At 32.5% G+C, this 19348-nt stretch overlaps 1 protein-coding gene across 4 annotated transcripts; it reads left to right on the forward strand.

The window, feature by feature from the left end:
- Positions 1-13980: 13980 nt before the first annotated feature.
- LOC117930709 (WPP domain-interacting tail-anchored protein 1) lies at positions 13981-19316 on the forward strand. 4 transcript variants are annotated; one of them, XM_034851361.1, is made up of 5 exons: positions 13981-14057; positions 15840-16432; positions 17007-18220; positions 18453-18632; positions 18856-19316. In XM_034851361.1, the coding sequence occupies exons 2-5, from the start codon at positions 15868-15870 to the stop codon at positions 19039-19041; spliced, it is 2145 nt and encodes a 714-aa protein (XP_034707252.1). In that variant the 5' UTR covers positions 13981-14057; positions 15840-15867; the 3' UTR covers positions 19042-19316. The 4 variants fall into 4 exon arrangements, with proteins under 4 accessions (XP_034707252.1, XP_034707253.1, XP_034707251.1 ...); XM_034851362.1 differs by having other exon boundaries at positions 14032-14057; positions 15834-16432; XM_034851360.1 differs by lacking the exon at positions 13981-14057 and adding an exon at positions 14112-14741 and having other exon boundaries at positions 15834-16432.
- The last annotated feature ends 32 nt before the right edge of the window (positions 19317-19348 follow it).

Here is a 19348-nt window from a genome sequence, read left to right on the forward strand (position 1 = left end):
GCCCGATTTTTGAAATTCAATCTTTCATATTTTTTTATCTAATTTAGACAAAAATAGGTTTATTATTTTCTTGTAAAAATAATGATTTTTTTTTTTTAAACTTATATATAAATATTTGAAATGATAAAAAATATTTACATTAAAAATGAATACGAAAACACGGGAAAAAATGTTTTGTAAGTTGATTTTATTATTTGTAACTAATCTATTATTTAGCATTTTCTAGAAGAAAAAAAACATAATAATTTAAATATCTTATAAATAAATTAATGTATGGTTGACGAGGCAGGGTTATTATTGGGCAACAAAGAAATGGTGAGGCAAGGAATGTAATGATGTATAAAAGGCCAAAAGAGTAATGTTTTCCCAAAGATTGGAAAGCTGAAATTATGAACACAAAAACAAAAAAAACATTAAATAAGAGGAAGAAGGTGGCTTATTCCCAACCACGTGATACATCCATTCATTTGTTGTTAGCTCACCAATTTTGTTTTTGTTTTTAAAAAGCAGTTTTCCCCCCTCATGGTCTACTTCTAAATTATGTGCTCCTTGGACTTTTCTAAGCCGGCTGCCTTGTTCACACGCATTCATGGTCGTTGGCTTTCACATTTTTAAAACTTTAAATGGTAACTATTTTTTATAACAGTTTTTTAGTTGGTTTTTTTATTTTTATTATTTTTTTTATTTTTTTAGAATTATTTAAATTAAATAAATAATTAAAAATAAAACACTAGATATAAAAATCATTTTAAAATTATTAAAAATAAGTTTAAAAGATTTTAGGTTTCAAACAAACTTTTATTTTTGTAAAACATTAGAAAACAAATTTTAAAAACTATTCTTAAAAATTGTTTTCAAAAGTAGTTACCAAACATACCCTTAATATTTTTTTTTTCATTTTTACCATTTTTGGGTTTTGTTTTAAAATATATTTGAAATTGTTTCCTCCTTTGGGTTCTTCCATAAAGTAAAATTGAAATTGAGGTACGTGAAAGGTAAGTTTTAATATCAAGTAAGTTTGATGAGCGGTTATGTTGGTGTAAAAATTTAGGTATTTAATTAAATAAGTAAATTCAAATATGACCGAAATAATGAATTTACCTATTTATTCAAAATTAAATTTTTAATGGTATAATTATTAAATTAGTGAGTTCAAGTTAAGTTCGTTTTATGCAATTTGACGCTAAAATAATTTGTTTATTAAATATCAATATCAATTTAATTCTCACACAATTATACTCAATCTAAATTGAAGAAATTATATTGAGTTAAAGAATGCGTTTGGGAGTGATTTTAAAAAAAAAAAAAATTCTAACATTTTTAGTACTTAAATGATAAAAATATTTTAAATGTTAAAAAAATTAAAAATGTTTCATAAAATCATTACCAAACATGTTCAAAGAGCCTATTTCGTAGTAATTTTAAAAAACACTTTTAATTTAAAAAGTATTTTTGAAAAAAAAAGTATTTGTCAAAATTTTAAAAATTTAAAAAGTCATTTATAATGTTTCATGAAGAAACACTTGATAAATGATTATTTTAAAAACATTTTAAAAAAACACTTATTAAATCATAAAATAACATATATGACTTAATGGTAGGGACAGAACTAATTTTGAAATTGGGTGTGGTACAAAAATAAATTTCAGAACCACAAACAATCAAAATGTTTTTAATTATTTTAAAATTATTTCCCAATAGACTCTTATAAATGTCAAAAGGACAACCATTACTAAATGTGTACAAATTTTTCCCTATTGTTTCTTTGTTATTGACTGAGTTCAAAAGGCATAAAAAAAATAAAAAATAAAAAAATAGGGAATTTTATTAAAATATAACCTTAGGCAGACCAAACACTAGGATCGCCACAAAAACCATGTCAGCCAAATATATCCCATGGCTTTTGAAGCCGACCACGGGACCATCTAGTCATCTACACAACAATCTTTAATAGATTTGTCCGTAACTCTATAAAGTCCTTATTCTAAGTCGTTAATATTATTATGCCAGCCAATATGGGGTCCAGCGTCGGTCCATTAATTAATACAAAATTAGGCACTGAGACACGTGATGAAGACTATGAAATTAGTGGATAATTAGGGGGATGGGGGTCTGATTATAAAACAATAAATATGGGGCTGGAAATGAGTCATGCCCGTGGTATCTAAGCAAGGTAACTAATTGGTAGCCTGGTAGGTAATTTTAAATTTGAAATTAGAAGTGTTAGTGACAAGGTGAGGTGGGATGGTGTTGTTTTGGGGATGAGACTCATGAGAGGGATTATTTGGGCTTGATGGTGAGGTCGGGGTGGGCCCATGGACCTTGACTGGCGGGCCTATGAAATTGGAGGTATGTGAAGCCGTGAATGATGAGAAATGGATCGTTTTCAATGGGCTGGGACTGTTTTGGTGGACGCGGTGTGTCGCAAAAGCTGTTTGGTTTCAGGATGATTGTGACCCGCCTGCCCCAAACAACCTAACAAGTAACAACTAGATTAGCAGTTTAGGTTTGGGTTCCGTTGTACGTGAAATTTCTTCTAAAGTATGTTTTTTTTCAAAAAGGGAGTTACTGCTTAGTGTTTTCGAAAACCATTTTAAAAATTAGTTTTGAGCGTAATTTTTTAAAGTTTGTTTTTCTAATTTTTGTAAGATAAAAGTCTGTTTAAAAATTTAAAATATTTTTAACATATTTTTAATATTTTTAATTATATTTTAAAAATAATTTTTTATATTTAGTATTTTATTTTATTTTTAACACATTATTTTCTCTTCTTAAGAATAAAAAACATAAAACAATTTTTTATTATCAAATATATTTTTTATATTTTTGTTTTGAAAAATAGAAAACTGTTCTCAAAAATAGTTCCCAAACATGCTCATAGTTTAAGAACTATTTGTTAAGAATTCTCACAAAAATATTTTTTTTGAAAAAAAAAAATCTATGTTATTTTCTAAAAGTTTATTTAAAAACTTGAAATATTTCTTATAGTTATTTTTATGTTTTAAATATTTAATTGACTTGGGAAAAGTAAAAAAAAAAAAAAAAAACTCTTTTATAAGCTTAATAAAAGTTTTTATATTTATTTAACTAATTTTGCTTTAAAGAATTTATAACATAAAAAAAATTTAATATTTAAAATTTTATTTTACCTTATATAATAAATTCTTTAATATTTAATAAAATTTTTGTCATACCAATATATTTTGTATAACTTTTGATTTCTAACACTATTCCAATTAAGAACTCAATTTAATGTTTAAAGTAGACAAGACATACATATCATGATTCATGTATGTGCTCCTATGCTGTCTCTCTCATGCTGTCCAAAGCCACAATGACTACCAAAAAAATTGTACCTTTATTGCTTCATTGTGGGCCACATTTTAGCAGGATCATGATTGGGTTGATATAGCTTGGATTCCATTTTGATTGAAAAATTTTCAAACAAAATTTAATTTGGATTTGATTTGTATTCAACTTATACAGAAATCTTAGAATGAATCGGAAATGATGAGTCGGTTCAATGCTTATCTCTTCGACTTTGATAGTAATTTTTTAAAGTATTTTTAACATCTTTAATATTTGAAAAATAAAAATTTTCAAACATTAAAAAAACTAAAAATACTTTATAAAATCACTGTAATGCACTTTAAATTACTTTTGACAAAATTTCTAACAATCAACCATTTTTAATGTAATGCTAATTTACAAGCTCTTTTTGAAAACAATTTTCTATTCTCCATAACAAAAAACTAGAAAAATATATTTGACAAAAAAAAGTATTTTCTAAAAACAAAAAATAAAGTGTTTTCAGATAACATAGTGTTTTCGGATAACATGTTTTTATTGTTTTCTATTGTTTTTATTTATTTTTAAGAGCTATTTAAAAAAAATAATTATTGAAACATGTAAAATGGTTAAAAATAGTATATTAAACATAAAAATCATTTTTAAAACATATTTAAAAATATTAAAAACATGTTAAAAACATTTTTGGTTTTTAAATAGAGTTTTATTTTATAAAACATCATAAAACATTTTTTTTTTTTAAAGAATTCAGAACAATTTTAAAAAATAATTATCAAATAAACTCTAATTTTTCTAGAAAAAGACATGAATTTTTTTTAATATGATTTTTTAAAATTGAATTATGAAAAAGAAAAACGTGAAAAATACTAATTTTATGTTTTTAAGATTTTCTTAAAAAAAAGTGAAAAATAATTTTTAAAACAAAAATTGAAAATAAAAAAGAATAAAATCATCTAAAATTCCTTGTGAGACTCATGATGCAAAAGGAAAATAAATATTATAATATGAAGTGAAAGATATGAATAACATGTTGTGGACCGTATTTTTCACGTGTGTTCTCATTCAACGATGAGATTTGCTTTTTATTTGGTGAAAATTGATTTTTTTTTTTTTAGAAAAAACTTAAAGTCGTCACTTATTTTTGTTTTATTTTTAAAGAAAAAACAAAATAAAAAATAAAACGCTGCATGACTCGTTATTAAAATATGCTTACTAAATTCTTCCTCTTATTCTAGTTTGTTTGATTTCAATTCTGTATACAATAAGTAAATACATATAAACAAATATTTATAGAAACCAATAAAAATAAAATCAAATAGTAATGAGAAATAAAACATGCACACTAATAAGCTTACAACAAGGTTAATGTCTTCCTATAGCTTTCCGAATTCCATTTTCTTTCATGAAATTCAATACTCCATGTGTCATAAATTCGTACTTAGCCAATAGAATCGCAATGCGAGTAGTGGAATGGGTCCATCCAAAAACAAAAATAGCCTAAATATAAATATCCAGAAATATTCAAAGTTTAAAACAAATATTCAAGTCCAAATTCAAACTTTAAATTAGTCCAATAAATTTCACCAATTAAAATGGGTCAAAATTAGAAAATATAACCCAACAAAAATGTCTTAAATGTTACAAGCCCTAGTCCAAAATTTTCAAATTAATAACAAAAATACAAGTACAATTAGTCAAGCCTAAAATTTGATAAATTAAAATAATTTCATTAAACCTAAATTTAATATCTATTATCCAAACCTACAAACCTAAATCCATAACTAAAATCAACATAATTCAATATACAAACCCAAAATAACATCTAAAATACACCACAATTATCTCATGTCAAATTAAATAATTTAAATGAGCAAAATCCATATAAATTATCAACTAATCGAGCCCAAATTAACAAATTCCACCAACAACAAATTAACTCAAATATCATATTAATTCATCGAGAACAAATTAACTCAAATTTTATATTAATTCAACAATCCAAATCTCACAAACAATATAGATTGTTTCTACCTAATGAACTTTCTTCACGGGTCTTTAATTATAAAGGTTGAGTTATTTTTGGAGGTGGCTCTTTTACGAGCTTAACCATCCGCGGGATGAATATTAGCCGAACTTAGTTGGGGATTAGAAAATTTTTATATTTTTAATCTTCCAAAAGCACTAAAACCCTTTATAGGCATACCAAAAAAGTAACTTAAAACTCCTTGCCTTATTTTACTAGAATCAAAATACAATGAAACAGTTGCAATGCAACAAAATAGCCACACCTAGCTATTTCGACTGAATCCAAAAAGTGGAGTTCAAATTTCGTTCTACAAATTGAATAATCTTTTCAGCAACATTAAGGCTACCAACTAATAAACACCTAAAAGATATCGCTTTTGGAATTTAATTACAAATTATGCAAAACATTAACAAAATGTGGCATCGAACAGTCACCATTGTATACTCGATCATGTTATGTGGTTTTGATAATACGATGTAATAATCACTAAAATTTCCATTTCTAGTGAAAATGTTATAATAATCACTAAGATTTCCATTTCTAATGAACATGGAGCTAAACATTTTCAAATATTGGAACTTTTATAGTAATGAATTAGACACCTTTATAGTCATAAATTCCTAATAATGAAAATTTGATAGTCTTATATAAGGTACTCATACAACTTTTGATGTGTAACTATGATCGGATTAATATTGTTAGAATTTTTAGAGAACTCTATTCCAAGTCCTGGATCATTAGGATGCATTACAATTTTAGGGATACTAGATCTAAGTAGCGGAAACAATAGATGTTCCTATACATTTATAATCCTAAAGATACTAGATTTGAATAACATAAGAAAAATAAAATAAAATTCTAAATCTAAGTGTTAAAAAACATTACCTTTGATTTGAATGTTCCTAAATTAGTTCTAATCGATGAAGCGAATGGTACATACATAAAAAAATCTCATGATTTGCTCGATTGTTATTTTTTCTTAGATATTGGCACTTGAGAATAATATAATTCTCTATATGAGGATGGAGGCTAGGAATCTCTCTTTGGAAGATAAAATGAATGAAGTGTCTAGCCTTAAACCCTAAGAGGATTTATATAGACTTGCTTATGAGCTTAAGTGATTTAAGCCCATCTTGGGCTTAGATTACTTAATCTAGCTTATTGGGTTTTAACTAAATAATTAGTTCTATTTGACTCTAATTAATTAATTAGCCTAATATGAAAGAACTATTTACAAGATCTTGTGCAACCTTTCATATTTACTAAAACACCCTCATTCACGTATATGAATAAAAAACCTAAATATCCCTCAAACAATGTACCACCAAGGAATATGAGCTTGAGCAGGGGCTATTGAAACCCATAAGAAAACATTGACTCCCTCATAATATAATTTTGAAGCTGACTCTACATCTTATAATAGAGAGTCAATTATACTTGAATGTCTTATAATATTAAATTCAGATAGAAAATTCAAATCTGTAATTTATTAACTATTATATGTAAACTCCTTATGAATTGATGTGTATAATCTAATGAGGTAAATGTTATCAATTTCTCAAGATTACTTTTACCATCTTTGAGTTTTAAATTATCTTATTATGTGATCAACTAACACACTATAACCTAGAGCATATGTTAAATTCCATTAAAGAATTATTGTAGCAATGGATTTAATAATCACTAGTCCTTTGGATCGATCACCTAAGGGGACACACTGTTTAAAATCCATAAAATATCATAGTGTTTATTTTGAGAATACCTTGTAGAGAACCCTAAATTACTCTATTCGAAGAAGGTGCATGTGGTTTATTCTTGAGGCTCTCTAGATCTTAGCATAATGAAAATATGACATTCAAAATCAATAATAAACATAGATATAGAGATAGTGAATCTATACCTAAGATCTGAATGTTTCCAAATGAATTCCTATTGATATAGAAAGCTTTAAATCCATAAAAGATCTCGTAAACATAACAATCTTCCACGTAATGACTCTTCTTTGAGTTTAGACACTAAGATGGTGGAACTCTATAAGATGAGGGTTAGGGTTCTCTTTTTGGGTTTAAGCCTTAAGGGGGGAGTGACAAGAGTCTGAAGCCCTACCTAATGACTCCTCAATTCTAGGCAGTGAGATGGTGAAAACTCTAGGATGGAAATTAGAGTTCTTTCTCTAGACTTGAAAGAGAGAGAACAAAAGTTTGAAGCCTTGACCTTTAAAAGGGAATTTATAGGCTTTCTACTAAATGTAAGTGATTTAAGCCCACTTTGGGGTTGGTCTCTTAGTTTGGTTGAAAAAAAGATGCTAAATGATTAATTAACCTAATATGACTTCAATTAATCAATTAGCTCAGTCTAAAGATACCATTCATTAACTATTGTGCAATCTTGCATATTTTTCAAAATGGTCTTATACATATAAATAAACTAAAAACCAATATAATTATCATAAATTGTATCATCAAGGTATATATGCTTGAGTGAGGACCACTGAGACTCATATAATAGTATACTATGATATAATTATTAATAAAAATTGTTTTTGTAACTTTTTATCATAATATAAATTAAATAAAAATTTAATAATAAAACTTAGAAGATGATACAACATTTCATTTATCTTTAAGCAAAAACTTTTGGGTAAATTTATTTCTCATTTTTTGGTTAGTGTGTTATAAAAAAGAATAAAAGATTTTTTTTTAAAAGTGAATAATGAAACTATCTATTGACAAGAACATTTTTAATACTTGTGAAATTTACATGAATACTTGAAAGATTTGTTATAAGAGGCTCCGTGATCACAAAATTTTCATCTATTTACAACATTTTTTATTTTTATTTGGGTTTATTACACTTTACTCCCTAACCTATATCGTGTTTTGCACATTGCCTTCATCAAGTTCAAAATCGAGTGATGTATCCTTTAAATTTTAAAATTGCATGCAATGTGAATTTTCTGAGGCACAACATTACATTTTTTGACAGAATGACATGTGCTATTTGTCAAAATATTATGTGAATGACCGAATACCTTGACCTTGAGTTTTGTATACTATATATAGACTTTACAAGGATGCTATACATGTAAAGCAAATAAATTCCCGCATGATTCTAGCCCTATACATGTAAACTATAATATGTCAAATAATGTATGCTAACTGTACAGAATAATAAATGGAGAAATAAGGAAACAATTGTGGGCTAAAATAAGGAAAGAAGTGTGGACGACAAAGCTGTCCTTTGACAGCCCCCCTCAAATTGATGCAGGTTGATCAACAAGCATCAATTTGCTACTTAGCAAGCAATGTCGATGACAAGGGAGAGCCTTGTGAAGATATCAACAATTTGTAAGTCAGTGGAAATATGTGGAAGAGTGATAACACGAGCTCCAAAGGCTTCACGGATAGAGTGACAGTCCATTTCAATATGCTTTGTGCGCTCATGATAGACAGGATTGGCCGTGATCTGAATAACACTTGTATTATTGGCATGTAGAGGTGTAGAATCGGTCTCAGAAAAATCTAAGTTCGCAAGCAAACCTCGAAGCCAAATGATTTCAGAACAAGCAAGAGACATCGCCCGGTACTCAGATTCCGTAGATGATTTAGAGACTCTGTCTTGCTTCTTACTTTTCTAACAGATCAATGCATCACCTAAGAACACACAACTAATGATGGAGTGACAGGTATCCGCACAACCAACCTAATCAACATCACTATAAGCAGTAAGACGAGTAAAATTGCCTGCAAGAAAGAACAAGCCACGAGTAGAAGTGCCTTGAACATAGCGTATGATCCTACGGACAACAACCAAATGCAGATGACGAGGAGTCTGAAGGAACTGGTTGACTTACTGTACAACAAAAGAAATGTCCGGTTTAGTAATGGTGAGATAAACAAGGCTACCCACCAACTTCTTGTATAAACTAGGATCAACAAGTAAGTCGTCCTCCTCTTTGCGAAGCTTAACATTTAATTCCATGGGAGTATCAACAGAAGTAGCCCCTTGTAGACCAGATGTAGCCACCAAGTCACTCGCATACTTATGTTGATTGAGGAAAATACCAGAGGGACTATGATGCACCTCAAGACCAAGAAAATATGTGAGAGACTCAAGATCTTTCATATGAAAGAACTCGGAAAGATGAGTTTTGAGCTGACCAAGTAAAGCAGAATCGGAACCAGTGATCACAATATCATCAACATAAACCAAAAGAACAACAATACCCATGTATGATTTCCGAAGAAATAAGGAAGTGTTATACTTGCTCTGCCTGAATGAAAATTGTAATAAAGTGGTGCAAAATTTATCAAACCAAGCCCTCGGAGCCTGTTTGAGACCATAAAGAGAGCGACGAAGCTTACACACATGTAAAGTCGGAGAGGGAAACAATCCCAGGGGTGGCTTCATATAAATACACTTTTTAAGATCCCCATGAAGAAAAACATTTTTTACATCCATATGATGTAGTGGCCAATCACTGGAAGCAACAAGAGCTAGAATCGTACGAACAATAGTCATTTTAGCTACAGAGGCAAAGGTCTCTTCATATTCGGAGGTACAGACACTCGAGGAGAACGACGTACTAAAGGTGCTGGAAGTATTGCAACTAACTGAATCTGGAGCATGGTAGGATCAGATATCGGGTGAGCCACCGAAAGAGATTGTGGGCGGGAGCGTCTCGTATACACAATACCTTGTTGAAAACGAGAACTAATTGGATGAAGATCTGAGAACTGGTGCTCAAAGGAGGGGATGACCACAGTAGAAGAGGATGACACAATAAAAGAGAATACATGAAAGAAATGTTGATTTTCAAAGAAAATAACATTCCTAAAAATACGTGTACGATGTAATGTAGGATCATAGCAAACAAATCCCTTTTGACACATATTATATCCCAAGAAAGCACATCGAACAGATTGAGCAGATAATTTATGTCGCTCATGAGGAGGTAAATGAACAAAGCATACACAACCAAAAATACGAAGGTGATCATAATTAGGTTGCTTAGCAAATAAGCGGAAATAGGGAGACTCCATATGTAGGACTTGAGAAGGTAAACGATTAATCAAGTGAGTAGCAGTTTTCAGAGCTTCTACCCAGAACATGGATGGAACAAAATATTCTAACAAGAGAGTATGTACCACATCTAGGAGATGACAATTTTTGTGTTCGGCAACTCCATTTTGTTGAGGAGTAGAGGGACATGAACGTTGATGAATAATACCCTTAGAAGCCAAGAATGCTTGAAACTCAGTAGACAAATACTCACTACTAGAATCTGTGCGTAATATCTTAATAGAAGTAGAAAATTGATTGTCAACATACGCTAAAAACTCGGTGAAAGTACGAAAGACCTCGGATTTAGAGCGAAGAAAGTGAACCCAAGTAAATTTGCTATGATCATCAATGAAAGTCACATAATATTTAAATTTCTCATGTGAACTAACTGGGGAAGGTCCCCAAACATCACTATGGATATGATCAAAGCTGTGAGATGCTCTACTTGCATGTAAAGGGAAGGGAAGAGTTTTATTTTTACCAAGTTTGCAAGAATCACACTCAAGAGATAAAGAAGAACGATCCTTATTACCAGGTAAATCATAGTTCAATACATGAGATAAGATCTGAGTATTGGGATGGCCTAAACGACGATGCCACACCATACTAAGATCTGAAACATTATTACAAGCAAAAGACTTAATAGAAGAAAGTGGAGAAAAATCTGGAATAGGTAAAAATAGTGGAAACAAGCGCCCCACTTTAAGTCCTTTCGCAATCGGCTCCTTCGTTACCTGGTCCTGCACAACACAACCATTCCGAGAAAAATTAACAGCACAATTGTTATCAACTAATTGGCCAACAGAAATAAGATTTGTGGAAAGCTGAGGAGCAAGAAACACATCAGTGAACTTAGAAGAGGCATCGCCGATAACAACTATGGGCAAAGAGCTGTCATTGGCAGTTTGAATGGAAGATTGACTAGCGTAGGGCCGAAACATTACACAAAGCGGTGGGATTATTAGTCATGTGATTAGAGGCCTCGAGTCCACTTACCAGAGTTTAGTAGAATTGTTACCTTGGAACCCCATTGCTGATAATGCTGAAATTAACATCCGTTGCACCATTTCTGGGGTGTAGGAGGTGCAGGAATAGAACACACAACTGAAGGAGAGTCGTGTGCTTCAGAAGTTGCTACAAGAGGGACAATAACCGAAGTCTGAAATGCTTGGGTCTGACGATTCTAAGGGCGAATACGACATTCTTTGATAATGTGACCCTTCTTCTTGCAATAAGAACAAAACTTCTTAGGACAAGTGGCAGCAATAAGCCTATATTCCTTGCAGCAGAAACACTGCAAGTTTTTAGAATGCATAGGTGGTCCGCGTCCTTGGGCAGCATAAGCTATAGTTGCCGTCCTGGAACTGCCATGAGATTGCTTCAGAATAGTTTGAGTACTAAGGCGTTGCTCTTCGTGAAGTAACTCACCAAAACAAATATCAAGAGAGGGAACAGGAGATCTGTTCAATAAAGACGAGCGGACAGATTCATATTCCGGACGTAGTTTCATAAGAAACTGATCACACCGGGTAGTCGCGTGAATAGTCTGAATAGTTGAGAAAGCGGCAATAGGAACATCCGCTGCAACCAAATCAACATATTCATGCCAAAGGGTCAGAAATGCCGAGTAGTAGTCCTAGATGGAAAGACTACCATGTTAAAACATGACAATCGCATGTTCTAACTGAAAGCGACAAGCATCGTTATCTTGATGATAAACTTTCTTCAAGTAAGCCCACATAGATTGAGCGGAGCGATGAGGCTCAAGTGGGTGACAATATGAGGCTTCACTGAATCAAGAAGCCAAGACATGATGCGTGCATCAAGCACAACCCATGAAGGAGAAGACCCAACATCCTGAGATTTGTCAAAAGTGGATGGTTTTTCAATATCCGTGCCATCAATATGACCCCAAAGGTCTTTTCCCTTGAGAAAAAGTTCAAACTGAAAGGCCTAGGTAGAATAATTTGTGCCTGTAAACTTAACACACACAGGTGCGAAATCTATAGAAAATAAATAGAACCCGAGACAAAAGAATGGACCAAAAAAAAATTTCAGAAGAAAACTGACCCACGACAACCACAGAAATACTGAGAAAAATGGTTGTGGTTGGGTGCAGCACAGATCAACACAGACTTGACAGAAAGACACGAGAGGCACCTCCGAAACCGAGAAGACAGAAAAGAATTTGAGGGAAGAAAAATTAGCAACCTTGCTCTGATACCATGTCAAAATATTGTGTGAATGACCGAATACCTTGACCTTGAGTTTTGTATATTATATATAGACTTTACAAGAATGCTATACATGGAAAACAAATAAATTCCCGCATGATTCTAGCCCTATACATGTAAACTATAATCTGTCAAATAATGTATGCTAACTGTACAGAATAATAAATGGAGAAATAAGGAAACAATTGTGGGTTAAAATAAGGAAAGAAGTGTGGACAACAAAGCTGTCCTTTGACACTCTTTGTGTAATCGAGAGCAAAATGGTCATTTTTAACAAGTGAGGGTAAAAGAGTCATTTCATTTTCAAACCCCAAAACCCTAACCCAACCCTCCTTTTTCTTCCTTGCTTCTTTTTCCAAAAACCACATTTTCTCGACAATTAAACAAGCTTGACCAAAATATTTTCCCGTAAAATCTTTCATAATCCAGAACCTAAGCAGTTAACCAAAAAGAAAAAGAAAAAGAAAAAGAAAAGTCTCTGGAATGTATGTCTAAAAACATTTTCTATCAAAATAAGCACAAATCCAAATGAAATATGGGAGAAGTCAAAATTGTAATAGACTATGGAAGTAATGAATGATAAACAAAGATGTCCAACAAAAACAAAGGAAAAAAAAATGTCATAACAAACTGCAAATAAGTTTTCCCAAATTTCCCCATATTTTCCTCAACTTTTCTGAAACATCAAAGCGAAACCCTGTTATAAAACAACAAACTGAAGCATTTCATCAAAATTTTCATCTATCTTCGTCATTGAGTTTTAAAAAAAAAAATTCCCATTTTTTCTTCAAATTTTCTGAAACATCAAAACGAAACCTTAACCTTAAGCTTAACATTCTTTGCTAAGATTTTTCTAATCACTAAAGAGATTACAAGACAAAAAAATATCGTTGAACTCCATGTTTTCTCTTCAATGTTAGCTCTTTGATGCTTGTATGAGATTTTAGGGTTTTAACTGTAATTTGGAAATTTAGTAAGAGGAACGACAAAAAAAGGAGGATGAACGACCAGGAAGAGGAGAGAGCTGGAGGGGTTTTGGTTTGATTGCATTACCCTTTTGCCCTTACTTAAACAGGTCACGTGGGGAACACATGCGTCTTTTGTCCAAAAATGTAAAATCGTCATTTTAAAAATGCATATGACATGTAATTATAAAACTTGGAGGATATATTGCTTGAATTTAAAATCCAGAGGTCAATCTACAAAGGGTAATAAACCCTTTTTATTTTTATAAAAAAAAGGGTAAATAACAAAATGATGAGGCGTTTGACACTTATCTCGGACACCATTTTAGAGAGAGAAAGTAAGGCCAGTTATGCCCATTATACCCATTTTACCCTTTGCACAAAATTTGTTTGTTTTCACTTACGGTCCCTTCATTTCTTCTTCGAACCTCTTCGCAAGCCGACGTACTTTTCTTTGAGGTACAGTGCGTACGTATCTCCATGTTTTCGTCTATTTTACTTTCATCTTTCTAGAATTTTTCTTGCTCACTTTCTCCAGAAATTGAATGAGATAATGCGGATTAGTTCCACTGTTCCTAAGATTTCTCCATGCATGTTACAAAATTTGACATGGGTTTTTAGATTCTTCATATCTTGAACACTATCGAGTTCTCTGGAGGGTTTTTTTTTTCTTGGCAAATTTATGGGAAAGTTTGATCTGGGTATTTCAAAACATCGGGGATTAATGAATTATGATTGTAAAAGAAGTCATGTAAGAGGGTCTGGTTGAGAAAAAGGGAGAAAAAGTAAATTGAAATAAGAATTAGTGTTTTTGTTTGAAATTGGTTGAATTCGATTGGGATGTTTACTGATTGTAGCTGGATCAATAGCTTTGATCTTGCGTGATTGGGAATCCGTGTTCGAGCGAGGTACATGGTTTTGTGTGCACCAGTTGGGAAAATAGTGGTAACGAGTCAGATAGGGTTTGGGCAAAACTTGTAAGTATTGCTGTGCCTTTTTAGGTTTTCTGGGTCATTCCTAAATTCCCTAGTATGCCAGATGACAATGTGTTTTTGGTGTGTGGTGTTCCATCCCTGCACGGGATTGGATTGCTTAAGCAGATGAATTAGCTAAACATTGCGTTTTGGAGTTATGGAGAGTAAGGTAGGCAATTTTAACAGTTTTCTGATTCAGCCATATATGTCTACTTCCATGATGTATTAGTTCCCTGTGGTGCTCTGGGTTAGTGTGAGATTGTGCCTCTGGATTTGTTTGAAAAATCCTTCTTGGGGAAGGAAAATTTTCTAATTGAATTTGGGTTTGTGTTGGATCAAATATACTTTTATTAGGCATAACTATTTGTTCTTATTTCCCTAAAAGAGTTTATTTTCCTTCTAATATGGTACCACTTATAAGATGCCATTCACAAAGGACATGTTTTTTAGTATGAAGGTTTGAACTGTGAACAATCCAGTCTAAATATTCCTTTTTGGTGACAAACTTAGCTTCTGATCAATGGAGGGTATGCACTTAGATGACTTTTGATCATACCGAGTCATACTTGAATGTCTACACTAATATTATGGGTCAATTAGTACTCAATTCTTGTAATAAATACAAAAAAAAAATGGAATCCCTTTTAGCATGGCTGTCTAACCTGAAATCAACAAAAAGAGTTTGAATATGATGAAAATTTTCCAACTCAAAGTAAAAAAAGAAAGAAAGAAAGAATAAAAATCAACAAGCTTTGTTATTGAGGTAGATAACAACAACACAAAGGAAGGTAAATAAAGAACTTTAACAATTCAGTTCTTCTGGTAAAGGATGATTTTCATTCATGACTTCCCTTCCCATAGGCTTTGTTATTGAGGTAGATACCGGAAAAGAAATCTACTTTACACTATGAAAATTTTCATTAGTATTTTGACTAGACATGACCTTTTTTTGTCAACTTATATTGGTTTCTGTCACTTAAAGAAGTGATACTTGATATTTGAACTGCTCTGTTCTGCTATGGGGAATGTCTAATCACTTGGCCAAGTTGGGAGCTGTGAAGCCAAACATCCACTTTACACTTTAGCCTAGGATATAGCTTTTAAAGTTGGTAATCTGTAATGTACTCTTGTTTGTAGTTGTCATGTTGTTCATTATATCATTGTCATCATATTTTCTTTCTGCTGTGTTACTTGCACTGTTCTTTTGCTACTGATTAAATGTTTAATTAAACCACAAAGCTGAAATTCAATTATGTTCAAGCTTCAGTGATCAGCAAAACAACTGGATTATTGGAATGGACGCTGAAACAGTTCTTGATGCAACTGCATCTGTTGATGACATTAATACCAGTGACCCAGAGGCAGAGGGGAATAATATGGACTTGCATGAAGGGATCTCATCCAATGGAGAGGTTATGCTTGAAGTAGGAAATGCTACAGAGGTTCTAAAGAGAGTGGAACTAGATTTGGCTTGTTCCTCAGAGAAGTTATTTAACTTGAGCATACTTATGATGCATGTGGCAACAAGGGAAAGTGATTTTGAGGCCTTTGCTTCAGAGGAAGAACATGTTTTAGGTGATTCTGTGCAGAAGGCTCTAGAGTTTGATCTCTTATCTGGAATTCTAGATTCAGAGGTGAGAGAAGTGGATAATTTCATGACTACTCTACAAAAGGATGTTGCTCATACCCATGAAATATTGTCTTCATGTGAAAATTTGGGAGGAGCTTTCATGGAAATGGAAGAAAAATTACATGATTCTAATGTATTATTGAAGCAGTCACAGGATCATGTTTCAGAAATAAGGATGCAGTCTGCAAAGTTCCAGAGGACTTTGCTATGTTTTGGTGGAGAAGGAAAGTGTAAGCTATTGATTGTATTAATTTAATCTATTCTTGGAAGATGTTGGACTAAAAGGCTCTTTTATGATTGGCAAGGAGCTGACATGGTGGTGCAACATCATCACATTGTGGTGCCCAGCAGCATATTGGAACCATATGTTATATATTGTGCTGATGTGGTTCCACCATGTTTAGCTGGTAAAAGAGTTGATCAATCTTGCATTCTGTTTTATTTGATTGATTTATTTTTTCCCACGGAGGAGGGGGGAGACGTTAAAGGATGGAGATGTTTGTCAGAGATGAAAAGTATCAGTTTAAAATTAACTTCCTATTAACTGCAAACATAAGATGTGTAATATGTGAGAAAGAAGAGTGTGTTTGGTAAAGACTTAATACCTAAAGCTTATTGGCTTAAGATGACTTTAGGTTAAGTTAATTTATCTAAGTCATTTTTAACTTTAAGTTATAATTTAAGTTACTTTACCAAACATATTTAATATACTTAATAACTTAAGTCATATTAATTTATTAAGTTGATTTACTAAACACCTTCTTGGTTTTGATTGTTTTCTTCTCTAATGAATGATATTGACAGGGAATAATGACAAAGGCATGGATCTTTTAGAAAACAGTGAATTTTCAAACATGAATACAAAGATAAAAATGCAGACTGCTGAGCAACAAAGAGATATTCTAAGGATGCTAGAGAAATCTTTGGCGAGAGAGTTGGATCTTGAAAAGAAGTTGGCTGAATCAAGACAACCTGAGGAAGAGCTGAAACTTAGGCTACATTCTTTAGAACAAGAAGTTTTCTTCATGGAAGAAGAAGAAGCAATTGTTTGGGAAAGGTTGTTTGAGGCAGAGAATGCTGCTGAGGTCCTAAAGGGAATTTCAAAAGAACTAAGGGGTCGGCTTCAGATATTTCAGTTCAACTTAAATGGTTCAATGAAGCGAGAAGGAGAATTGAAATCTAAGCTTCAAGGTTCTACAAAGGAGGTGGAAGACAAAGAAGATGCTTTGCTGAAGCTTGAAAGCAGCAGTGCTGAACTTCATGACTTCCTTATACAACAGACGAACAACTTGAAAGCCAGCCTGAGGGAAGCTGAAGATAAATTAATTCTTTCTAATTCTGAGGCCTTCACTTTGAGGGAGAAGGTTAGTTCACTTGAGAACCAGCTGAAAGAATCTGAGTTTCAGCTGATGAATGCAAAAGCCTCTGTTGATGGGAACCAGGAGCAGCATCCTTTATATTCTCAACTCAGTGAAATGGAAAATGTTGTCATCAACCTAAAAGAAAGACTTTCTAAAGCAGAAAGTAGGGCTGAGAGTGCAGAAGCGAAGTGTAAATTGTTAATGGAGACCAATATGGAACTTAGCGATGAGCTGGTTCTCCTTAGAAGTGATAACACCACTGAGAAGGTGAATTCACTTGAGAAGCAGTTGAAGGAATCTGATATTCAGCTACAGCATGCATTAGCATCTGCTGAAGCAAGTCTGGAGAAGCAAAGCATGTTGTATTCTACAATAGAGGATATGGAAAATTTAATTGAGGATCTGAAACTGAAAGTTTCAAAAACTGAAAGCCGGGCTGACAGCACAGAAGAGAAGTGTATAATATTATCTGAATCTAATGCAGAGCTAAGTGAGGAGCTTAGTTTTCTGAGGACTAGAATGGAATGCTTGGAGACATCTTTGCATCAAGCTGAGGAAACAAAAGTTGAGACTGCAAGGGACATTAGCGTTCGGACCAAAGTAATAACAAATTTGATCATGCAACTTGCTTTTGAGAGAGAGCGCCTTCATAAGCAGGTCTTAGCCTATTCATTTATCCAGATTCGATGTTGATTGTGGCTGTGCTTGCTTCCTTTTTGCTGTCTTCTTTCTCACATTAATCCATTATTTTAGGTGTTGAAATAAAAATAAATTTAAAATGCATGCTAAGTGATAAATCAGTTGCATGGTTGCTTGGTGAAAGTATTGTGGAGATAATAGTACTCAAAACTTCTTCCAATTGAAACTTGCTTTGTTTGTTTATGTGCAGGTATCTTTGTTAACAGACGAGAATAAGGTTTTGGTGGGGAAGCTAAAGAAAACGGAGGACCCCTCTATTGCTAGTAAAGTGACTCGCGGAGAATTTTGTCCCAAGGATGATTTGACTACTGCCACTTGTGCAAAAGAATGCATCGTAGAACAAACTGAGTTCTCAGCTTCGAGTTTTGAGGTAGGTGATCTTTCTAGTTTTGCTTGTTAAAGTGTAGTTCTTTTTAAAATTTCAGTTCAATCTTTTTTGGAGGCCAAAAGAGAGAAAAAAGAAAACAATATATTCTAATGTTAAAGACAAATTTTTTATTTGATATTTTCTAATGTTTATATCTTTGTCCCTTATGGAAATCATAAATTATTATTATTTTTTCTAAAATACTTCTGTCTTGGCCTGTTTCCAGATGGAGGAGGCACCAAAAAATTTATCTGTTGGGGGAATTATTGCTGGGCCTTCAGATTCTGTATCAGAGCCTGAGACAGTGAGGAGGTTAGATCCAGAGCGGCTTAGCTTCAAGTATATCCTCATGGCAGTTCTCATCTTACTGACAGCAGCCTACTTGTTTCAACAACCAAACCGCCGATTTTGATGTTATCTGTGGGAGAGTCTCTCTCGATTACCTGCCCACAGGAAAATTTTGTGTTTCACTTAACGAGGAGCCGAAATGCAACATCTGTATATACCTCTCTAATCATCACTTAACCTTGTAGGTTATGTAGTTCTCACATGTTTCTTTGTCCTATATGCTAACTTCGTTAAAAATCATAATGAGGATGAAATGTTGTAGAACTGAGAAATAGTTTCTCTTAAATTTGGCAGGAGCAACATATTTTTAGCAAGAAGTAGATTGCCTCTTTTACTTTATTTTTTCACTAATCCATCCAGAGTGCCTATGA

The sequence above is a fragment of the Vitis riparia genome, chromosome 14 (genome assembly GCF_004353265.1).
Source record: "Vitis riparia cultivar Riparia Gloire de Montpellier isolate 1030 chromosome 14, EGFV_Vit.rip_1.0, whole genome shotgun sequence".
In the NCBI taxonomy this organism is placed as follows: Eukaryota; Viridiplantae; Streptophyta; class Magnoliopsida; order Vitales; family Vitaceae; genus Vitis; species Vitis riparia.

Bases quoted from the DNA above. Each gene is read 5' to 3' on its own strand.
- LOC117930709 (XM_034851361.1), top strand. From the start codon at position 15,868: ATGGACGCTGAAACAGTTCTTGATGCAACTGCATCTGTTGATGACATT. The intron at 16,433-17,006 runs GTAAGCTATTGA...TGATATTGACAG, and splicing joins TTTTGGTGGAGAAGGAAAGT to GGAATAATGACAAAGGCATG. The intron at 18,633-18,855 runs GTAGGTGATCTT...GCCTGTTTCCAG, and splicing joins TCTCAGCTTCGAGTTTTGAG to ATGGAGGAGGCACCAAAAAA.